Here is a 23,698-nt window from a genome sequence, read left to right as displayed (position 1 = left end):
TTCAAAGAGAAGACTTCTTGTGCCTTTTTCCCCCAATAAAAATGAAAGCTTAATATGTGAGTTCCCTGATGTCCTCTGTAATCTCTTTCTATGTACTGTATATTTCATCTGTTACAACTCTTATCATTAATTGGTTTTGATCAGGTGTGTCTACTGGACACAAGGAACAGTTCTACACAGTTTATGGATAAAATCAACATGGGCCATGGCACACCTGGGTGGCTCAGTTGGTTCAGCATCTGCCTTCAGCTCAGGTCAACGATCCCAGGGTCCTGGGTTCGAGCCCCGAGTCAGAGTCCTTGCTCAGTGGCAAGCACGCTTCTCCCCCACTTGCTCTGTCTCTCTCTGGCAAATAAATAAATAAAATCTTAAAAAAAAAAATCAACATAGGCCAAACTCTACTCAACTTCATGAATCCCAAATCTCTTTGTCATACTGAAACTTCTATCAGATTTCTTTTGGTGATTCTGTTTCACTTTAGTGGAAAAGCAAAGGAGCAGGAGTTGAATTTACAGTTTCAACGGTACTCCAGTCAGAAATCCCACACAACCCTCACTGGGGCAACTCTCTATAAAAAACAATGTAAGGGGCGCCTGGGTGGCTCAGTGGGTTAAGCCGCTGCCTTTGGCTCAGGTCAGGATCTCAGGGTCCTGGGATCGAGTCCCGCATCGGGCTCTCTGCTCAGCAGGGAGCCTGCTTCCCTCTCTCTCTCTCTGCCTGCCTCTCCATCTACTTGTGATCTCTCTCTGTCAAATAAATAAATAAAATCTTAAAAAAAAAAAAGAAAGAAACCAATGTAAGGATTTCAGTTTTCAGAAATAAATGCCAACAAGAAGTACTACAGCACTAATCCTACGTGTTAAGGGCTTTACATCTATTATTTCATTTGCTTTAACATCCCCTATTGGTTACGAAGCAGGTATTATTTAAGGAGTCGAGGTTCAGCATTTGAGCAATGGTGACATTAAACACAGGGTTAGGGAGGGGTCAGGGGTGATCAGCTCCCAGGTGCATTTTTCAACCACAATGCTACTTCCCTTCCCAGAGAACAGCTTCCCCAAGAGCAACCTCAGCTCCCGCCTGGTTCGCCAGAGCTGGCACCGAGGCCGAACGCTTCAGCAGCAAATGCAGCAAAGCCCACTGAGGCTGAACAAGCTCTCCTACTTCCTGCTCCAGCCCTGCTCTCCCAGTGCCACACAGCTGTCCAGAGACCCCTCTCCCAGACGCCCTCCAGTCTTTCACACAGGTTTCCAGACTGTGCGTTAGTGCCTGGCCTGCAGGGAAAAAAGCTACCTGTCGTCGGAGGCGGACCCCTTGCCGGGCATCTCACACGTGCTGCTTCACGTCACCTTGGCTATGACCCTGCAGGCACTCGGCAATGACCACGGGGTTAGGGAGTACTGTTAGCCCACTCTGAAGACAAGGAAGTGAAGGCTGACCATGTGCTCCAATTTAAGCATGTTAATAGAACTGTATTCACACATTCAGCTCCTCATGGAGCAATACAGGACTCATTTACCCCGGCTCTAGCATATCCTGTTTTCAGACATGGGAAGAATCCCTTTGGGAAAGAGTTTCAGAATGTCCTGAGGGTCTCAGAGAGAAAAGGAGGGAGATGATGGCATCCCTAGGGCCCAGCACGGAGCTTGGGGGACTACAGGTCTTCAAGAGCCACGGGCTGAATAAATGAATGTAAGTAAATACTAGGACTGATAAAATTGTGTCCCACACCACATCACTGCCTCTCCCCAGCCCTCACCGACTGCCACCTCTTTTTTTTTTTTTTTTTTAATTTTCAGCATAACAGTATTCATTGTTTTTGTACCACACCCAGTGCTCCATGCAATCTTGGCCCTCTCTAATACCTACCACCTGGTACCCCAACCTCCCACCCATCTGTCAATTCAAACCCCTCAGATTGTTTTTCAGAGTCCATAGTCTCTCATGGTTCACTTCCCCTTCCAATTTCCCCCAACCCCCTTCTCCTCTCTAACACCCCTTGTCCTCCATGATATTTGTTATGCTCCACAAATAAGTGAAACCATATGATAATTGACTCTCTCTGTTTGACTTATTTCATTCAGCATAATCTCTTCCAGTCCCGTCCATGTTGCTACAAAAATTGGGTATTCATCCTTTCTGATGGAGGCATAATACTCCATAGTGTATATGGACCACATCTTCCTTATCCATTCGTCCACTGAAGGGCATCTTGGTTCTTTCCACAGTTTGGTGACCATGGCCATTGCTGCTATAAACATTGTGGTACAAATGGCCCTTCTTTTCATTACATCTGTATCTTTGGGGTAAATACCCAGGAGTGCAATTGCAGGGTCATAGGGAAGCTCTATTTTTAATGTCTTGAGGAATCTCCACGCTGTTCTCCAAAGTGGCTGCACCAACTTGCATTCCCACCGACAGTGGAAGAGGGTTCCCCTTTCTCCACATCCCCTCCAACACATGTTGTTTCCTGTCTTGCTAATTTGGGCCATTCTAACTCCACCGCCACCTCTTAACAGCTCCTGCTTGGCCTTTCTGCCTGGCTCTCCTAGACAGTTTCCTCTTCAGACCACACATGGTACCCAGTGCTCAAATGTACTCCCGGCAGGTCACATTGACTAGAACTCAACTTCCCATTAAAGAGACTGCTAACCTGCCCTGCTGCACATTTCAGAATCCTCTGGGCCACAGAGAGTGGGCACCACAGAACTTTCCTAGACCCAGAGCTCACCCAAGAAGCAAATCCTGACTACAAAACACAACTTCAAAAACAAAACTCCAGGTTAAAGCTGGCCTTACCTGAATCTGCCTCAAGCTAAACTCAGATGAGTGATAAGATGAAAGTTCTATTTGCTGGGGCACCTGGGTGGCTCAGTCAGCTAAGCTTCCGCCTTTGGCTCAGGTCATGATCCCAGGGACCTAAGACCAAGTCCCTCAAGGGGCTCCCTGCTTGGTGGGAGGTCTGCTTCTCCCTCTCTCTCTCTGCCCCTCCCCTGTGTGCTCTCTCTCTCTTTCTCATGAATAAGTAAAATCCTAAAAGAAAAAGTTCTACTTCCTGCTCAGAGCAAAGCACCAAGAATGGGTCTGGGTAGGGGCTGACCTCACTTCCATTACCAAGCTGACATGATATACTCAAACACTTACAAACAGAAATTTGATTGTCTGGCCTCTTCTAAGGGAAGACTTTATATTTCAAGAATGTAGAAAACCACTTCAAAGTTTTACCTGAGAACACTGTTAAGCATTTAAAGCAAAGCAGAGTGGTTGGAATGTCACCTAGGGGTTCTGTGATGGAGAAACAGCAGTTTTCCACAATTGGTCATTTCATCACATAATCAACGTCCTTCCTGTGTTCTTCTAGACAAGGTGACCGAGACACTTCAGATGTCACCCCCTAATGTGAAAGCATTGCAAGGATCTGCTGATATTACTCTTTTAAAAAGAATGCATTTAAAGCGTTCAATGTGCAGTTTATTCAAAAGTGAGAAAGGAAAATTCTCCTATTAGATGAAAGGAAAGTAAAATACATCATGATGTATTAGTCTGTACTGGCAAAAACTTAATTACAAGTACTAGCAATCACGAGAGCTGGACATGTGGTGACTTCCTACCATGTGCCTGGAACAGGGGAGGCTTGAGAGAAAAATGAAGTAAGCATTTTAGGGAAATGAGACTGGGGGAGGTTTATGACTTGCACAAATGCCCTCACTAGTGAGTAACAAACCCAGAATGTGGAACCAGGTCTGTCTGGCTCCAAAGCTTAGTAATGACCCTCTTTAGAAGTTGCTCAAACTCGTGGAGGTCAGGAAAGTTAGACACGAGGCTAGCTCAGTTGGTAGAGGATGTGACTCTAATCTCGGGGTTTGAGCCCCACATTAGGTGTAGAGATGGCTTTAAAAAAAGAAATCTTTGGGGGGCATTGGGGGGCAGGAAGAAAAGCCTCAGTTCATTTGGTTTATGACTTCAAAGACTCAAGAGTGGTTCATGGTTCAGGTCCTAGGTCCTCAATGCTCTTCCGCTGAATGAGAATGTGAACTAGTCCTTTAAAGCTTTAAAACAACACTGACATTCTCCTTCATGCTAACTGTGCACTCTGTTCGGTGCCTTTTTCAAAAGAGGGTAAGTCACCTACTCTATAATTTGCAGGCTGGGCTACAAAGTAAAATCAACATGAGAACTTTCAAACCATCCCAGAGCATAAGCCCCAGTGACATGAGAATCTTTGGGCAGAGAGCCTGAAAATTTGTATATTTAATCACTCCCAAGAAGCAATGACTTATCCAATTAAGATGTACTGGGGCAAGTAAGCTGCCTTAAAGAGCTGAACAACCATCTTGGGGACATTTTCATGGCAGGGCTCTATTGCTGCTACTCATTAGACTCATCCAGGAACCTTTTGAAAGTTCTCAAGCTCAATGCATAAGCCAGAACCATCAGACTCCCCAAGGGTGGGACCCAGACACTGGCACTTTGTGACGATCCCTAGCACGCAGCATAGGCCGGGCACCAGAGCCTTGGCAGCTGGGTATTTGCATCAGAAGCCACCCTCCTCTGGATGGAGTTCCAATATCCTGTCCACCAGGTGCACCATCTACAAATGGCATCATCACGTTGATAGCCAGTTTTCTCCAATGCCATGCCTCCTCTCTCAGCATCAAGCTGACACCCAGAAGCCTTTCCGTTCGCCAATCGCTTCTTCAGTGCATGCCCACCTTTTTTTTTTTTAAGATTTTATTTATTTATTTATTTGACAGAGAGAGAGAGAGCTATCTCAAGTAGGCAGAGAGGCAGGTAGAGAGAGAAGGGGAAGCAGGCTCCCTGCTGAGCAGAGAGTCTGATGTGGGGCTCGATCCCAGGACCCTGGGATCATGATCCAAGCTGAAGGCAGAGGCTTTAACCCACTGAGCCTCCCAGGCGCTCCCAGTGCATGCCCACTTAAGAGGAATGCTACAGGACTCTCCCTCTGTCATTCAGAAGCATTCCTACTTCTGAATAAATGATTCATGCCCTGTGCACAAGCAACATTTGTCATTCTCTCGCCACTTTCAATTTTCCAATGTCCACTTCTTGGTCTCTCTTATTATTATTTTCCACACTGTTACGGTTTTTGCTGTTCTGGACAAGCTGGGATTAATGCTGTTCTGGGTACAAGAAACTGAGGGACAAAGCTCCAGGCTAAGGAACCACATTGTGGCTGGACGGATACCATTAGCTGCAGGCAGGCTGAGATGATGTCCTTTCTGGCTTTGGAGGGGAGCTCTCTCTCTCTTTCTTTCTTTTCTTTTTCTTTCTTTCTTTTCTTTTTTTTTTTAAAGATTTTATCTATTTACTTGACAGAAAAGTCACAAGTAGGCAGAGAGGCAGGCAGAGAGACAGAAGGGGAAGCAAGCCTTCTGCGGAGCAGAGAGCCTGATGTGGGCTCAATCGCAGAACCCTGAAATCATGACCCGACCTGAAGGCAGAGGCTTTAACCCACTGAGCCACCCAGAAGCCCATGGAGGGGAGCTCTTTTTACATGAAAAAGTTCAGATGGATGCAAAGTTTTAAAGGAGAGGAGCTCTGTGCTGCCTTTTGATCACACGCAGCTCCCCCAGAAAAAAAGCTCAGAAGGTTATCTTAAATTCCCAAAATACACTTTTTGATTAACTACAAAGCTCTTCATGATTAAAAAAAAAGAAGAAGAAAGAAAAAAAAAGAACAAAAACCTTTGTGCATTTTGGTTCAAAACTTTTTAACTAGGTAAACCTCCCTGCATGGGTCACACATGAAATAAATTTTACACTGATAGCAAAATGCTTTTTAGCCAATAATATTTATGTGCAAAAGAAGCAACATTGATTGTGAAGATATTCTCTTAAAGGGCAAATGAGGTGTTGATTAAAGCTTCCCTAAAACATATACTACTTTGGACTACTAATGAGTGGCTGACAAAATTAATTCACACCTTCGCCCTGCAAAGCATCCTCCTTCCACATACATAACAATAATATCAGTGAAAAAGTTCATAGCACTAAGAAAATGCATTCCTTTGATAAAGTACTTCCTGCACTAGGTAAGACTGCTGAGTATTTCACAAATTTGTTTCAGTACTATCTCGGGTTATTTCTGCTAAATTAACCATGGAAAACCCACAGATAATGAATTCAGAGTCTACCACGGAAAAAGCAGATCTGATTTCCTCACAAATTGTAAGATAAAAATGTAGCAATGATTTACTCCAATAATTTTTATGGGAAAGATCAAGATTATTGACTTTCAAAATAAGGTTTCTCTCTACTAAGTTAATTTCAGTCCTGTTCCTAATCATTTAGTTGGTATTTGAGAAGGAATTTTAGGATAATATTTAAAAGTTAATTAAAAACCGTGTAAGCATTCTTGTCAGTCAAGCATGACCTCTGCGCTACAATGCATTTAAATGCATGTCACCTTGACCTGTAACACAGCAATGTAAAAAATTTTGGTCAATATGAATCAAATGTACACTAATTTATTCAGCAGGTTCCCTGGTATCTGAATCAACATTAGAAATCTAACCAGTATTTGTTATTCTGTTATTGACAAAAGGAAGCATATTTAAATGATAACAAGGACTCATGGGTGTCATTTGGAAGTTAAATTGTTCCCCAAGGACTGCCTCCGTAAACATCTACATTTAAAGGTCATTTACCACCAAATTATGAACAACTGTTGCATTTATTAGCACAGGCTCAATAATTTGGAAGCTGCAGCCATCAATTATTACTGACAACGAGATCTAATTGTCCACTAATAATAAACAAGGAAAACAGACCTTTTCTGTAAACTTTTATTCCCTGCACTTTGATCACGTTTGCAAAACGGAGATGCAAACTTTCCATGGGTGGGCATGCATCTGAAGGAAAAAAACAAACCAAACACTTCCAACTGCAAGGAGGACTAAACCTCGTTTACAATAAACAGTGGATACTAAAATAGAAAAACATATTTTCTCATGTTATCTACATCTGAACTAAAACAAAAGGGAGAAAAATACCACAAGGTTGATTGGCGAATGAAGTGTGGATTGCGATTTTAGAAGGAAATATGTTGGTGAATTTTACAGTGGGATGGCCAGATATTTGGTCAAATGTTCTGGGTGTTTCTGTGAAGTGGTTTTGGGTGAGATTAATATTTAAACCTATTGACGGAGCAAAGCAGTTTGCCCTCCATAATGTGGTGGTTCTCTTGATTCTGGAGGCAAACGGTCCAGGTAGGTTATTCCCACCCTTTTACCAAAGGACCTAAAAAGCTATGACTTTTGAGTGGGGTCCAGATCAAGAGAAGGCTCTGCAACAGGTCCAAGCTGCCTTGCCACTTGGGCTATGATCCACCAGATCCAATAATGCATGAAGTGACAGAAATACATAGCTATGTTGTCTGAAACTTTGGCAGGCCTCCACGGGTGAAGGGCAGGGCAGGTCCTTAGGACCTCAGAGCAAAGCCCCACCATCCTCCGTGGATAGCTACTTTCCTTTCGAGAAAGAGTTCTTGGCTTGCTACTGCACCTTAGCAGGGCTGGACATTTGACCAGAGACTATCAAGTTATCAGGTGACCTGAGCTGCACATCATGAACTAGGTGTTATCTGACCCACCAAACTACACAGCTGGGGACAGCAACACTTGGTTACCAAATGGAATTGGCATACATGTGATTGGGCCCAAGCAAGCCCTGAAGGCACAAGTAAGTTGCATGAAGAAGTGGCCCAATCAAGGAGGGCATGTGATGTGATGAGCACTGGGTGTTATACGCAAAAACAGAATTTAAATTTTAAAAAAAGTTACATTCTAAAAAAAAAAGAAGTGGCCCAAATGCTCATGGTCCCCACTCCTGCTATACTACTTACTCTCTCCAGCCTGCACCTGTGGCCTCATGAGGCATTCCCTAGAATTAGCTGACAGAGGAAGGGAAGACTTGGACCTGGTTTGCAGATGAGTCTGCAACATAAGCAAACACCACCTGTGAGGGTGCACCTGTACCATGCTATTCTCTCTCTGGGACAGCTGTGAAAGACAGCAGTCAACAGAAATCTTCTCTGGGATCAGATTTCAAGCAATTCACCTTGTTCACTTTGCTTAAAAGGAGAAGTGGCCAGATGTGAGATTAGATACCAAGGCACCAGCTATGGTCCATGGTTTGGGTGGATGGTTGGGGAAATGGAAAAGAACATGGTTGGAAAATTGGCTCTGTGGAAAGGTGAAGATGAGGTACGTAAGTAGACCTCTCTGAATAGGCACAAGGAGGAGGAGAAGGAGAAAGAGAAGAAAGTGAAGCTATTTGTGTCTCATGTGAATGCTCATCAAAGAGTGACTGCAGCTAAGGGTGATTTTATAATCAAGAGGATAGGATGACCTGCTCAGCCTCATTCCCCAGCCACTCCTGTCATCGCCCAGCAGGCTCACAAAGTGACCACAGTGAGAGGGATGTAGGTAATGCCAGTGTCCAGCAACACAGATTTCCACTTACTGAGGCCCATCTGGCTCTGACCAACATTGATTGTTGGCCCAGTCGGCCAACAGCAGAGACCAATTCCGAACCCCCAATATGGCACCATTCTGTGAAGTGATTAGCCAGCTCCCTGGGAGCAGGTGGATTACACTGGACCACTTCCGTTGTGGAAGGGACAGTGTTTTGTTCTTACTAGAATTTGCTTTCCCTGCATGCTACACCCCTACAACTACCATTCATTGACTTACGGAATGCCTTCCCACTGCCACGGTATTCCACACAGCACTGATTCTGATCAAGCGTCTCACTTCACGGTAAATGAAATGATGCGGTGGATCCACAAAAATGGATTCACTGGTCTCACCAAGCTCCCCACCATCCTCCAGCACCTAGATTGACAGAACAGTGGAACGGCCTTCTGTAGACTCAGGTACATGACCCTCTGGAGGGCAACATGATGCTGTGTCCCCATACCCAGACTTCATAGGCCAAATAATCAAGGGGTGGAAATGGGAGTGACATCATTCACTGTTACCCCTAGTGGCCCACCAGCCCAATTTTTTGCTTCCAGTCTCTGTGACTTGATGCTCTGTTGGTCTAGAGGTCTTAGTTCCAAAAGGATGAACACTTCCACAGGAGACACAGCAGGAATTTCAGTGAACTCAAAGTCAAGACTGTCAACTGGCCACTTTCAGCGACTTGTGTCTCTGAATCCACACAGCTAGAAAGAGAATGAGTGTGCTGGCTGGTGTGATGGATCCTGCCTAGCAAGGGTAAAGTGGACTGCGAAAGCACAGAGGGGGCAAGGAAGATTGTCTACACCACAGAAGAGCCCTGACGGTGTCTCTTAGTGTAAGATGCCCTGTGATTAAAGTCAACAAAAAGCTCCCACAACCCAATTCAAAGATTCTAATGGCTCGAGTCACCCTACATGGCAAAGATCCACAACCAGGGAAGTACTTGCTGAAGGCAAAGGGAATACAAGTAAGTAGTAAAAGAAGGAAGTTATAAATACCAGCCTTGACCATGTGACGAGTTACAGGAGTGAGGACTGTAATTGTGCCAAGTATTCCCTTACTTTGTCTCTAGTATGTTTATGTGCATCTCTATTAACATATTCATGGTTTTTTAAAAAGATTTTATTTATTTATTTGACACAGAGAGAGATCACAAGCAGGCAGAGAGGCAAGCAGAGAGAGAGGGGAGAAGCAGGCTCCCCGCTGAGCAGAGAGCCTGATGCGGGGCTCTATCCCAGGACCCCGAGACCATGACCCAAGCCAAAGGCAGAGGCTTAACCCACTGAGCCACCCAGGCACATATATATATATATATACATATACATATCTTTTTCTTTCTTCTCTTATCACCTTATCATGTAACATAAGAGGTAATGCCTTTATATCATAGAATTTAAGCACTGTTAATGTTTATATCATAGTATTGAAGTTGTAGGCTATCAATGAAATATTCTTCCCTCTCATAAACTGGCTAACTTTCATTCATCCTTCCAGAGCAAGCTTCCTTGTGAGCCAGCCTGAAGCCCACAATACCAATACAGTGACTGTATTGGTCCTATCCTATGGGATAGGTAAGCCCATAAGCCCATAAGACTTAATCACACGAATGAACGCTTGCTTTACCTGCCTTAGGTAATCTTGACCGTAAGAGGAATATCCACCAGCAAGGTGGAGAGAAGGGTGAGGATGAAGGAGAGAAGCTAATAGTTTCTAAAACAATTTCTAAACTCCTAAATTCATCTAAATTCAAAGAATTTAGGAAAGGTGGCGGGTAGGACTCCACTCACATATTGGTTCTTCCTTCAAGTAAGATTTGTAAGGTGAAAACCGATGTCATTTGCCTTTTTTTTTTTTTGCCCCCACAAACAACGTGCCTTTATTGGAGGGCAAGGTGGAGTACAAGAGAAAGTCAAGAGGAGATTTCAATGGTGTGTTTGAATGTTACTAGTTCATAGGGCATGACAGGAAGGGGAACTCAGGTCAGGGAAAGGTCATTCTATCACCCTGGTGCACTTGGTCACCTGAGCAGGGTGTGCACAGTGGGGATATTCAGTCAGCAGAAAAAAAAAATAGGAAGTTTCAAAATTTACAAAATACTTTAAGACTCTTAAAGATCAGGAAGTGATGTTGTTCCATGAATGGCACTTCGTGTGTCCAAGGTCCCCAAGACTATTCTCTGGTTCAGTTGTTTCCTTTCAGAAAGTGATCGATTTTCTGTTTCTAGAACCGCTGCTCTTCTTCTCTTCGATCTCCTGTTGGATCTGTAGGTGCTCGGAATGGTTTGATAACTATCTAGCTGATCTCCTGCTCCCTGATGTCCTCTCAGCCTCCTGCTCCTCCGCCCTCTTGACTCCTCCTCTCCGTCATTTGCCTTTTTAAGAAAAATCAACAAGAGGATACTCGTGTATTTCAAATACTCACCTACCCACTACCTACTTCCAAAAAAAAAAAAAAGGAGGAGGAGAAGGAGGGAAGAGAAGAAAAGAAAAAAGCAAAGCAATGCAACACAACTACAAGGGACACTAGCATGTTTCAAAAATGTGGAAGCTAGTCCTCAGAACTGAGCTAGCAAATTATAATGGATCTACAAGGAGACACCACTGCTCCCCTCATCAGATCGGCACAAACCGAAAGGCCTGACAACACGCTCAGTTGGCAAGCTTGTGAGGAAATACACACTCTCACAAACTGCTATGGGAATACAAAGTAGCACAATCCCAAAGGAAGGGATCTGACAATATCTGGCAAAATGAAGTATGTATGCATGTACCTTTTGATCCAGTAAGCCACGGCTAAGAATCTATTCTAAAGATACCCTGACAAAAATGCAAGAACCAGACACACAAGGCTAGTGACTGCAGACAACAATGCAAAAGAATTAAGCTATAGGAAAGGAGTCTGCATCTTGTTATATGCCCCTGGGAGTGAACAACAGTATGTACTCTAAAGTAAAAATAATCTGAAAAAAACAAACAAACAAAAAAACCCACAATACAGGTGGAAGAAAATGTTTTCATATACTACTGTTTAATTTTAGACTACTGTTTAATCCAAGGGCACAAATGTACCGTATTTGTTTCTTTTTGTTTTAAGTTTTCATTTAAATAAACTCTACACGCAACATGGGGAGGGGTTCAAACTCACAACCCCAAGATCAAGATTGCACGCTCCTCTGACTGAACAGGTAGGTGCACCGTGTTTCTATTTTTTTAATGGAAAGATAAACCACAACTTTTTTTTTCTTTTTAAGATTTTATATATTTATTTGACAGACAGAGATCACAAGTAGGCAGAGAAGCAGGCAGAGAGAGGGAGGAGGAAGCAGGCTCTCCGAGGGTCAGAGAGCCCGATGTGGGGCTCAATCCCAGAACCCTGGGATCATGACCTGAGCTGAAGGCAGAGGCTTAAACCACTGAGCCACCCAGGCACCCCCACAACTTTTTTTTTTAATGGTCATCAAGGGAAGAAAACAGAATGAAGGGAATATAAAAAGCAGCTAGATTTCAGCAAATAAACTTAACGCAGTATATACTTTACACAATATAAAACAAAATCAACTTCTAGAAAAATCCCTAAGTACACAAAAGAAAATGACCCTGGGTAGCTCTTTGGAGTTATAAGCAGGGAAGAACCAAACCAAGTGATTTTGAAAGTCATTTGACTGGCCACTTCTAGAGGGATGGATCAAAGAACAAAAGAACTTCTTAAAAAAATGTTTAATCTATATTCAGTAATCGTGGTGTTGATGGTAGTACTGGTTATAATGGAAACACACTGATAGGTATGATGGGAGATAAGTAAACCGCTAACCATACGATATTCCACCAATCTCAGCATCTAAAGTCTTGAGATTTTCAAGGCAGGAGAAAGACAGAGCTGAAGATAAAAGACAAGACAAAAATTCCTGCTGTCCTCAACATAACCGTGTATTTGGTCTGAAGAGAAACATTCCTCCACGGTGAGAACGGAAAAGATCTCAAAACCTTCACAAGTACCTTGTCTGTAGATCATAGTCTCTCTCATTTCCCACTAAAAGCAACCAGGGATCTTTAGAGAAAAACCCAATTCCAGATCTGGGGTGGGAAAGGTAAAAGACGTATCTTGTGATGCCAGGAAGCAAGGAGTTACCAAAGACCACTAAGGCTATGTCAAGGACACAGCACCCAACTTGAAAACGCCAAATACAAAAATGGCCAAAGAAGAACAGAAAGTATCCAAGAATAATAAATGCAAGGGACCCAACTACATCAAATATGCTAATAGCCACAGATCCCTAACAATACTGATTTTTTAAAAAGATTTTAATTTATTTATTCGACAGAGAGAGAGAGATCACAAGCAGGCAGAGACAGAAGGGAAGCAGACTCCCCACTGAGCAAAGAGCCGATACGGCACTCGATCCCAGGACCCTGAGACCATGACCTGAGCCAAAGGCAGAAGCTTAACCCACTGAGCCACCCATGCACCCCAATACTGATTTTTTTAAAAGAGCCTCTGTGATAATCTTTATCTTTGGAGACAGCCAACTCATTGTTTTGAAAAGTAAATAACCAAAGAAAGAATCAGGCCCTTTTCCTGCTTTTCCTATTAAAAACCTCACAGTAACTAATTTATGAGGCCAAGTTGCTTTGTATACATGTATCCAAGCCAATAAATGAAGAAAGAATGACAAAATTAAACTATCAATACTTAGCAACCACTAAGGAATGAAAAAAATCTAGGCAGTGTTGTTCAATGATCGCTGGCACCGCAAATCAAACCTGAAAATGATCAAATCTCTACCTTTATACAAGATAAGGAACTGAAAAAAGTATTAAAAATGACATAGGGAGGGATGCCTGGGTGGTTCAGTCGGTCTCCATTGGGACCTGTGACCTGAGCCAAAATCAGGAGTCGGATACTCAAATGACTGAGCCACCCAGGGGCCCCAAGAGCTCATCATTTTAAAAGCTGAGTAAAGGGGTCAGTCTCTCCACTTCTCCATATGTTGACATTTTTCATAACAAAACACATACTTTCAAAAGGGAAGGAGAGCAAGAAAACAGAAAATTGAAACAGAAAAGACACATATGAAGCAAAATAACAGAAAACTCCATTAAAAATCTGAGTATGTGGGGGCACCTGGGTGACTAAGTCGGTGAAGCCTCTGCGTTCAGCTTGGGTCATGATCTCAGGGTCCTGGGATAGAGCCCCATGTTGGGCTCCTGGCTTGGTGGGGAGTCTGCTTATCCCTCTCCCTCTGCCCCTCCATCCCACTCATGATCTCTCTCTCAAATAAATAAAATCTATTCAAAAATTATTTTTAAAAATCTGAACGTACACCTGGAAAGCCATCTTAAGAATTCAAGGTATGAGCCTGATGGTCCCTGTGTTTTGGAGGAATGCTGGGGGATGGAAGAGATGGCAGGAGGTGAGAAGCAGGTGTCTTGGTGCTCTCTGTAATATATACCACTCACTTACGTAAATATAGCAGCCTTCAGCATCCTGAAGGAAAAAGAAACACACGCAAGTAGTAAATAACGCTACAAAACTAAACCTGAACTGAAAGTTGTTATAAGAGTACCAGTTGATTCCATGTGAATTACTTCTGAAATACTTCAAAGTATTTGCAAAGAATTTATTTTATACAGCATGAATATTTCTCCTGGACTTTCGTTTACACTACTGACTTAAAAAGCTTAAAAAAGGGGGCACCTGGGTGGCTCAGTAGGTTAAAGCCTCTGTCTTCGGGCTCAGGTCATGATCTCAGGGTCCTGGGATCAAGCCCCACATTAGGCTCTCTGCTCAGTGGGCAGCCTGCTTCCTCCTCCCTCTCTCTCTCTCTGTCTCTCTGTCTACTTGTGATCTGTCGGTCAAATAAATAAATAATCTTTAAAAAAAAAGAACTTGAAGGCAGTCCTTATTCAAAATAATAAGAATAAATCACCGGGCACCTGGGTGGCTCAGTGGTTAAGTGTCTGCCTTCAGCTCAGGTCATGATCTCAGGGTCCTGGGAGAGAACCCCGCACTGGGCTCCCTGCTCAGCAGGAAGCCTGCTTCTCCCTCTCCCACTCCCCCCAGCATGTTTCCCCTCTCTTGCTGTGTCTCTGTCAAATAAATAAATAAAATCTTAAAAAAAAAATCACAAACCTCTTTCCTAGCACTTTGCAAGAATTATGTCATTTAATGGCCCAGCCACTCTACAAGGTAGGTACTAGTATTCTCCTTTTTCACAGTTGAGAGGGGAAAAAAAAAACCATAGGAGATTGAGTGGCTTGTCCAAAGTCAGACTTCAAGCTAAATGTTGGAGGCAAAATTTGAATGCAGACAGCATTAATCTATAGCCTGAGCTTCTGCCCTTAGACTATGCCAGCCTCTGTCATAAATGGGTATAACAGTCTAAGGGGCTTTTGTCAAATGGCAAAAGCTACACATAAAGTATCTAAAATAGACAAATTCTGATTTGATCTGTATGGCTTTATTTCTAATGCCATTCCTGCCTCATTTTTGAGACACTGTGCTGTGATTTGGACTATTAACTTAGTTTCACATCAGGACAGACAAAACTAAATGCAACACAATATCCTGGATTGGACATTAGTGGAATCCAAATAAAGTCTGGAGCTTAGTCAACCGTAATGCACCAATGCTAGTTTCCTTGTTTTGACATTACCATGGTAATATATGATGTTAAAACAACAAGGGAAACTGGCTGGGGGCTATATAGGAATTCTCAGTTACTAACTTTGTAAATTTGTAAATTTTCTGCAAATCTAAAATTACATTAAAAGTTTATTTTAAAAAACATAAATTTCAAAGTGCAAACTACTAAAAAAAAGATTACAATGTATTTCTTGCTCAGTGAAAACAAACTTACTTCTGTCTCTAAATTTCTAAGCAAGGAACTTGCAAAATTCAATTCCCTGGTACCTATTTTGATTCTTAAGTGAAGGAGCCTGGGTGGCTGGGTGGGCTAAGCCTGGGTGGCTGGGTGGGCTAAGCCTGGGACTCTTGGTTTTGGCTCAGGTCCTAATCTCATGAGGCCTGAGAGGGAGCCTCTGGTGGGGGGTCTGAGCTCAGTGGGGAGTCTGCTTGAGATTCTCTCCCTCTGTCCCTCCCCCTACTTGCAGGGGGCCACAGCCCCCACGCATGTATTTTCTCATCCCCTCTCCCTTAAATAAATGAATTCCCTCTCTCTTAAATAAATGAATTAAGAAGGATTTTAAGAATATTTCCACACTTGTGGGGCTCCTGGGTAGCTCAGCTGGTTAAGCGACTGCCTTCAACTCAGGTCATGATCCCAGAGTCCTAGGATGGAGTCCCACATCAGGCTCCCAGTTCCATGGGGAGTCTGCTTCTCCCTCTGACCTCCCCTCTCATGCTCTCTGTCTCTTTCTCAAATAAATAAATCAAAATTTAAAAATATATATATTTCCACACTTGTATTTCCTGTCCTTAAGGGTAAGGAACATACCCTACACGTGCTTGATTTCATTATGCGACACACATTTAATGTTTGCTTATGCTGTCAGTTTACTGTGAGTAAGCCCTGGGGCAGCTATGTCCTTGTCACACAAAGGCCTCCTTCATCATAGATGCTTATAATGGATGACTTGAAGACATCGTGGCGGACATTGTGGTCTCACTGTCGTGCCTGCAGGGTTAGGTGGCAGGAAGAGGCTGACCTCACTCCCGGCTCCAGAAAGGCCCATTATTTTAACTCCATCTAATTAATGTGTCCTTGCCACGGTGATTGGTTCAGACGGCCCAGCCTCAGCCAATCAGGACAGAGAATTCCCCTGGCAACAGGATTGGTTGAAAAACCCATTGGGGACAACAAGATATGAAAGGGCATGGATTTGTTCAGAGCTTCTGGGGAAAAACAGGGCCAGTACTCTGAAGAAATGCCCTCTCTTCCTCTGCTAGCTGTAGCACACACATACACAAATTTTTTCTCTGCAACTTGCTCCAGATGGGAGCACTCTGAGGATGAAAGCAAAGAGGAGGGCTCCTCATGGGTAGAGAAGTGCCCTTACTCAACCTCTCATTCTCACAAATACAAGATGGCACTAAAAATACCTCCTGCAGATCAATGTTAATTCCAAGGAAATGTCGACATTGTGGTCACGCTAAGAACAACAAAAACAAGTGAGACTTGGGATGGTCTGAAGGCATGGCTAATTTTGTGACAAGACTGACATTTTGGTTATTTATTTTTTAAAAGTCTGTACCTGTCAGGTATTCAAAGTGAAAGCTACAGTGAAATTATGTCCTGGGTTTGTTTCAAAATATTCCAGAATTTTTTTTTCTAACGATTTTATTTATTTATTTGACAGACAGAGATCACAAGTAGGCAGAGAAGCGGGCAGAGAGAGGAAGGGAAGCAGGCTCCCCACTGAGCAGAGAGCAGGACACTGTGGGGCTTGATCCCAGGACTCTGGGATCATGGTCTGAGCTGAAGGCAGAGGCTTTTACCCATTGAGCCACCCAGGTGCCCCAAAATAGTCCTAAAAAGTGGAAGAATAAGGGGTGATAAATGAAGTAATAATTTAAAAGACTGAAGATAAGGAATTGGTAAATGGTTCCTTGTATTGTCCTATTTTTGAATTTTAATCCATAAAATATTAAAGCAATGATCCCTGCATATGTCTCAGCATTATGATCATGTAAATATGAAGCTGCCCTACACAGTGAAAAGCATGATACATCAAGTAAATCAAAGAGACCGGAATATAAAAAAATATATATTTGTATAACCATAACAGAGTCACAGACAGTTAAAACGAACTTGAAACACCATCTAATCCAATGCCTTGATTTTTACAGCTATAAAATAGTGAAATCTAATACATTCAAACTTTTCTGTTGCAACCTAGGGAGTAATTCTATTTGTGTTATTTCCCAAAAACGTATCTGAAAATTGAAAATACTAGCCTATATTCACACCCCAGACCCGCTTACTCTCACATCCAACGGACTGTTCTCCATCGTCACCTTACAAGACCACTCAGCAACATCCAGCCCTTTCCTTCCTGTAGAGCATCTACCATTCCCATTCTGTCTCCCCACTTTTCACCCCTGCCCGTCCTTCATCCATTGTCCTTCTCTCCTCGACCTCAGCACACAGTGCTGAGAATTCTTTCCTCAGGCAAATTGTGGAATTTTACCTTAAGTCCATCATCTTTCTTCATTCTACATTCTCCTCCTGGGAATAGCATTAACTGCTACGCTTTTCTCATCCTTTGTGCTGAATGACCCTCTAGAGCCATATTCCTAGCCCAGACCTCTATCCTGAGCTTCAAAATCAAACAGCCTCACCAATCACGAAAAACACAACAGGTCCCCACATGAAATCTCCCCCTTGCTTCAGCTCTGAGTAGGCCAACGGCACTCGCACCCAGGGGAGTCACATTCTTGCCTCACGTCTGGTCACCAGATCCTGGAGATTCTTGTCATCTTCCTTTCACAGTTGCCTTAGTTCCGCCTCACACCTTCTCTCTCCTTCTGCTACCATCCCTTAAATGATTAAAACTCCAGGGTCATCTTTCTAAATGCAAAGCTCATCATGTTACTTTCTTCCTCAAACCCAGTGTCTGCGGCTGAAGTCCACACATACTCCTTTCCAGCTCTTCAGGCTGGAGAGTGGATCTCTCTCCACCTTCCTCTGTCAGCCTGCACAATCCTTTCTGCTACTGGAAACTCCAGTCTGCACCCTGACCCCTTTCTACCCACCGAGCTGCTCATGCTTCATAATCACCGCTCTTTGGGTTTCCTTCTCCTATTAGAAGACTCATGCATTCATTTTTTATTCATCACACAAGTGCTGAATTCTTACTGTGGGATAGACCCTGGCGCTGGAATACAGCAGTAGAAACTGGCACTGCGCTAGTCTCAAGGAGTTTAGAGCCTAGCTGGGAAACAGACAGTAAACATCCAAGCTATGGGGACAGAGGGCAGGTAGAGAATAACCTTCCCACAAAGTACATCTGAGTTCATGTGAATTTGGGTAGCAGATCCTTTCCTGATTCTTTATAAATTAAGATGATTTAGAAGGGTTCCCCCCTCACCTTTCTTTCTTTTTCTTTTTTAGTTCTGATGAATCTGGGAGTTTAAAATGCCTTTCCCCTGAGATGAGATTTTGTGTTACACTTCCTCCTTCTAGAATTCACAGTGCCAGCAAAAACCTAGCCAGATTTCAAAAGTCAGCATTCCTAAGCAACCCCCAACCCACACCACACATGACCTCAAGGCAGTGCAGAAGAGCCCTCTTCCTCCTCAAGATTGCCAGATAACACCAGGGCACCCTAGCACGTCCCTACCTTGCCCCTGCTGGCTGAGAATTCTAAGGACAGGAGCAACATCCCTTTACCTTTCAATTCCACACCTGACATCCCACAAGCCCACAGTCAATGTTTAAGGGTTCAAAAGGCAAAAATTCACTCTTTAAAGGTAAATTACCTTGTACATTGGGCATAACTTTGTATAAACTTCTTGAGTAACAACTGAGCATTACCCATGAAAACTTTAAAAGGTCCAGAAGTACCAACTCTAGTTAAGGCTCTACAAAAATCCTAGCCGTAGCCATAAAAAAAAAAAAAAAAAAAAAAAAAGCCATGTATAGGGATGTCTCATTTCAACATCTCTGACACAGTTGCTAAAAATTAGAAGCAAGTGTTAGTGGCCAACAACAAGAGATCTGGGTAAACAAATGATGGCATGTTCCTTATGAGGAAGATCCCCTTGCTAGTAGCTAGGAGACAGACCTATCCATATCGGTACAGAAAGATATTCATGTTGCAGGATGACAGTTATAGTCAAATCTTACAATTTATTCTAAGAAAGAAACCCATATGTTTTCATGGCATAAAGTCTCTAAGAATGCAACCCCATGTTTTATGTTTTGAGGGCATGGGACTAGAAGCAAGGAAGAACCACACTTCTTTACTATAAGCCTCCAATCACTGAATTTGCTCTAATGCAATACTCCTTACATATTCTTAAATACACATAATCGCCTTAGAAAAAAGATGCTTTTTACTCTGAAGTATACATTATTTCACCAGTTTCTTGTTCAGAAAACTGAGATTATATTTGTAAATTCTAAGGGTTTTTTAAAAAGATGAAATGTTATTCACCGCTAAATTCCTAGGACCTAGAATACAGACACCAAGCAGGTGTCTGTATAATAAATAGTAAATAATAAATAATAAATAATAGTAAATATAGTAAATATTAACTCAGTTAATATTTACTAAATGAATAAAAACTGCTGTGCAATTATAACAAACTATAGTAATGATCCCTGACGGAAAATGATCCCCAAAAGTATAGTCTTATGCTGTGCAATGATAAAACAGCTGCTCAAAGGGAACAAGGTATCCAACAGCTGTTTCATTGACACACATAGGGAAAAAAATCACTTGCAGAGGTATCTCAACAATATGGTTATCAATCTAAATGAGTTAGGATTTTTTTTAAAAAAGTAAGCTTTTACAAAGCACACAAACTTTCATCATATAAGCAATCTCCAGACTACCACGGTTGCCAAGAAAAGGGCTCCTTCCAAATCAATTTAAGTCACAAGCCGGCACACGCCTGGTCGTAATACGAGTAATCAAAAGATACTGGAAAACAGTGTGGGAAAACACAGATCCTGTAAGAAAAGAATAACCAGTAATGGCCAAAAAGCCTTAATTCCCATCTACTTCAAAGTCCTTATTTGCGGAGATAAGTAACTTTTAGTTTGGACTACTGAGACCACCTTCATCTAAACACATCAAAAGACTAAACAAGCAGGCTGTAATCTTCAGATCCTAAATAATGCCCCAAAGACAGCAGGCCTTCTAGGCTGCTGATGCTGAAGGCGGAGGGGAGGGGTGGGGCTGACACACCTGGATTAATGAAAGACAAGCAAGGTTTCAAGGTTTTAAGGAAAAGGCCTCGCATAGGTTCAAATTTAAGTTAAATTCCCCCCCTTTTTAAGGAAGATGCAGAATGTTTAACCAACTATTAATTCATCGGGAAGAGATATTTATATAAAGCTTATATAAATAATGGCCAAACAGAGCTCAGCTGCCCGCCCCCCCACCGCCCCGGTCTCCAACCCAAAGGAAGGCATTCAGTACTTCTCTTAGGACACTTGAACACTTGAACCCAGAGGTCTACTTAATCCTAAAAATCCACATACTCCCTGGATTTTTTTTTTTTTTCAATCACCACTCCTAATTCTAAAAACTCCCTTTAGAGGGAGATTTAATTCTCCCTATAAAAACACGGAAGGTTCCAAAGAGGCTGTCACCAAAACCCACGAATAGTTAGGGAAAAGAAAGGTTAAAATACTCTGCCAAATTAATAGAACTGCTGTTTAGCAAGTGAGTGAGTTCGAAATGAACATTCCATCAGTCCTTTCAGACTGCCCTCTGCAATCTTCTCCTCCTACCTGGTCTTTAACAACTGGAAACAGATTCTTCCAAGGTCGCGCCCAGGTGAGGCACTTCTCCCTCTGGCAATAACCGTCTAGATGAAGGTGTCTTAAGTTCACTGGGAAACCAACCACCTACAGTTTACTTGCTAACTCGTGCAAAGGTCCCAGGCCCTGGTCTTCACCATCCCGACCCTCTCTTCCACTCTGGAGATCAGGGGCCCTGTTTCTCAGTTCTCAGGGATCCCGCTTAGGTATGGAACAGGTGCGCAATAAGCAGCTGATTATGTCCTTTCATGGCCCACCAGAACTAGGAAAAAAAACAACAACAACAACAACAAAAAAAAAACTTTGGAAGCCATCTCAAAGCAACGCATGTGTTCACTCTGGCTAATAAAGGGCTGCAAATGATGATTTTTTTTTTTTTTTTTTTTTGGATTAGCATGTTTTCCATCTGAATGAATCCCACAGAACTTGGAAGCCAACATCTATGCGCGGCGCGGCCACTCCTGCCTGGGCAGCGGGGGCAGCTGGGCCAGACGCGGACGCAGCCCACCCCGGGCTGCAGAGGGCGGGCGGCGGGGAGAACGGCGAGCGTCGCGAGCCGGGGCTTGAGTCCCGCCGCTGCTGCCCCGAGGCCGGGAGCGGGGCCGGGAGGGGGAAGGGAGCGAACCCGAGGAGCCCCGGGCGCCCGCGGCCGCCGAGCTCGGGCGAGGGGCAGATGGGGGGTGGGGGCGTCTCCCTGACAACCGCGCCGGGGCGCAGCCCAGCCTCAGGCCCCGCGGAAGGGAGGGCAGCCAGGGGACACCCCGCGCAGGGCCGGCGGCGGCCGGGGACACCTCCGCGCTCAGCAGCCGCGGTCCCGCCTCGGGGGCCCTGTCCGGCCGCGGCTCGCGCCTACCGTGTATCCCCGCTCCAGGTCGCTCTCCTCGTAGCGAAAGGACGGGATGTAGACCTCCATGGCCGCTCCAGCCGGCCGGCGGAGGGCGAGCGGGGGGCGGGCTCGCGGCCGCAGCTCCGCCCCCGGCCGAGCGCCCCGCCTCCCTGCCCTGCGCCCCCGGGACCCAGACGCTGCGCCGCGCGGACCGGAGGCGCCGCCGCCGCCCCCGCCGCGCGCCGCTCTCCGTGGGGGCTCGGGGCGGGTGCCGGGGGCGCGACGGCGGAGGGCGCGGGGCTGGGGACCCCTGGGTCGGGGCCCACAGGGTGGCGGAGCGGAGCTGGGCCCGGAGGAGGCGGGGCCTGAAAACCTGTGAGTCTGCAGAAAAGGGGTGTGCGCGCCTCCGCGCCAGTCGCCGGGGGCCCGGCCGCACCCGGGCGCTCCGTGGCCTTCGGGCGCCGGCGGGCGCTGCGTTTGCATTTCGCCAGACGCTACCCTGAGCGCTGTGCAGGACGGCGGGGAGCTGAAAAGCATGGAGCGCCTTCTCTTCCCGAGATTAGGATTTTCGTCTTTTAACTCTGGACTAGCATTAACAGCAGTGAACCCTCCAACTTGTACCAAGACTTTTTTCTATTTGCCTTTGAGTCCAAGGTCGGCGTCTCGTTCTCAGTTGGCCGACGGAGCTGGGAATGGTGTTTGTAATACAGAACCCGAACGTCAGCGGGTCCCGGAGACGCACTCTCTGGCTTCTGGCTCCAGTTTTTTAAAAATGCTGCCTCTGAGCAGCTGCGTGTTTTAACTGTTAACTGTATACTGTAATGAGAAGACTTTGTCCACATTCAGGTTTTATAGCTTTAGTTTTTCCCAGAGATTTTTTTACTATCTGTGGAATTCATTTTTAAGACCTATTTTCTTTTTCTTTCAAATGTCAGGCCAGGACCAAATAACCTGAAAGTTAACCTAAAAGATGAAGTGTCTCAATTCAGGAAACTTGATCAAGTTACCTTTGGAAACTCTTGAGTTTCTTCCTTAGGTCGGAGCTTGGAGCAGAACAGAAACTTGGAGGTGACTTGTGGGCCAGTGATCTTTAGGGCTGCAGGCGTACAACTGTTTCTAACTCAGCTTGCTCTTGAGCCAGGGGACATTGCAACTTGGTCAACTCTAAAGCTGACGCTGAGTCCCTAAGTCCTGGAGAAGAGGACGAATCCCGTCCTTTGCTTTAAGAACTTGCCTGATGGGGATCCGCAGAGTCTTCTTACCTTAGCCTCGTCTGAAGACCCATCCTCCTTGCCCACACACTTGCAACTCCAGGATTTGCCACTCAGAACTCCTTGCTTCAGCAGAGAGCTGTGCTCTGTGACCAGACCCTCTCTTCCTCGTTTCTACTGCTCGGTGTGTAGCTTAAAAAAAAAAAAAAAAACTTTTTTTTTTTTTTTTAATCCACTGCTTGGCCTGTTGCCTACACATTTTTCTTGAAAGCTTTATAGGAACATTAGAATATTCCATCTTTACAAAAACAGTAGAATGCAGCAGTTACTGTAGCAGATACTGTTACAAGCATGTTTCAGTACTAAGCTTTCTAATAACCCCACGAAGAAGTGTTACCTGCAGTAGGACTGGAAAGGACTAAGGAGGAGTGCTCCTGTATTTTATTGTTAGAATAAGAATCCTCGGTCAGAAGAGGGCACAACTCACACTGGGAGCAGAGATTACTTTAAAAAATAAAGAAAGAAATAAATTTTTAAAATTAAAATTAAAAAATAGTGAGTCTTAAAGTTTAAAAAGTAAATGAAATAAAATAGTAATGGCTGCTGATGGCAGAAGACCAAAAACAATTTCCAGATTGGTTGAAACAACTTGTTAGAAGTCTCAGTGGTTAGGTGTGCCTGGCTGGCTGTCGGTGGAGAGTATGGCTTGACCTTGGGATTCTCGGAGCCCC

The 23,698-nt window shown here is 44.2% G+C and overlaps 1 protein-coding gene across 3 annotated transcripts in view; it reads right to left on the bottom strand.

Moving 5' to 3' along the window:
* Positions 1-23,698, bottom strand: part of SNX24 (sorting nexin 24) — a 163,876-nt gene extending 140,178 nt beyond the window's left edge. Inside the window, exon 1 of one of the 3 annotated variants that reach the window (XM_082724440.1) lies at positions 21,784-23,698. In XM_082724440.1, the coding sequence (XP_082580566.1) occupies positions 21,784-22,293 (510 nt within the window). In that variant the 5' untranslated portion in view covers positions 22,294-23,698. The remainder of the gene's footprint in view (positions 1-21,783) is intronic. The other 2 variants (XM_082724438.1, XM_082724439.1) reach the window with 2 other exon arrangements.

This window comes from Mustela nivalis, assembly GCF_964662115.1.
Source record: "Mustela nivalis genome assembly, chromosome: 3".
Classification (NCBI taxonomy): Eukaryota; Metazoa; Chordata; class Mammalia; order Carnivora; family Mustelidae; genus Mustela; species Mustela nivalis.
This window is presented reverse-complemented; position numbering and strand designations above follow the sequence as displayed.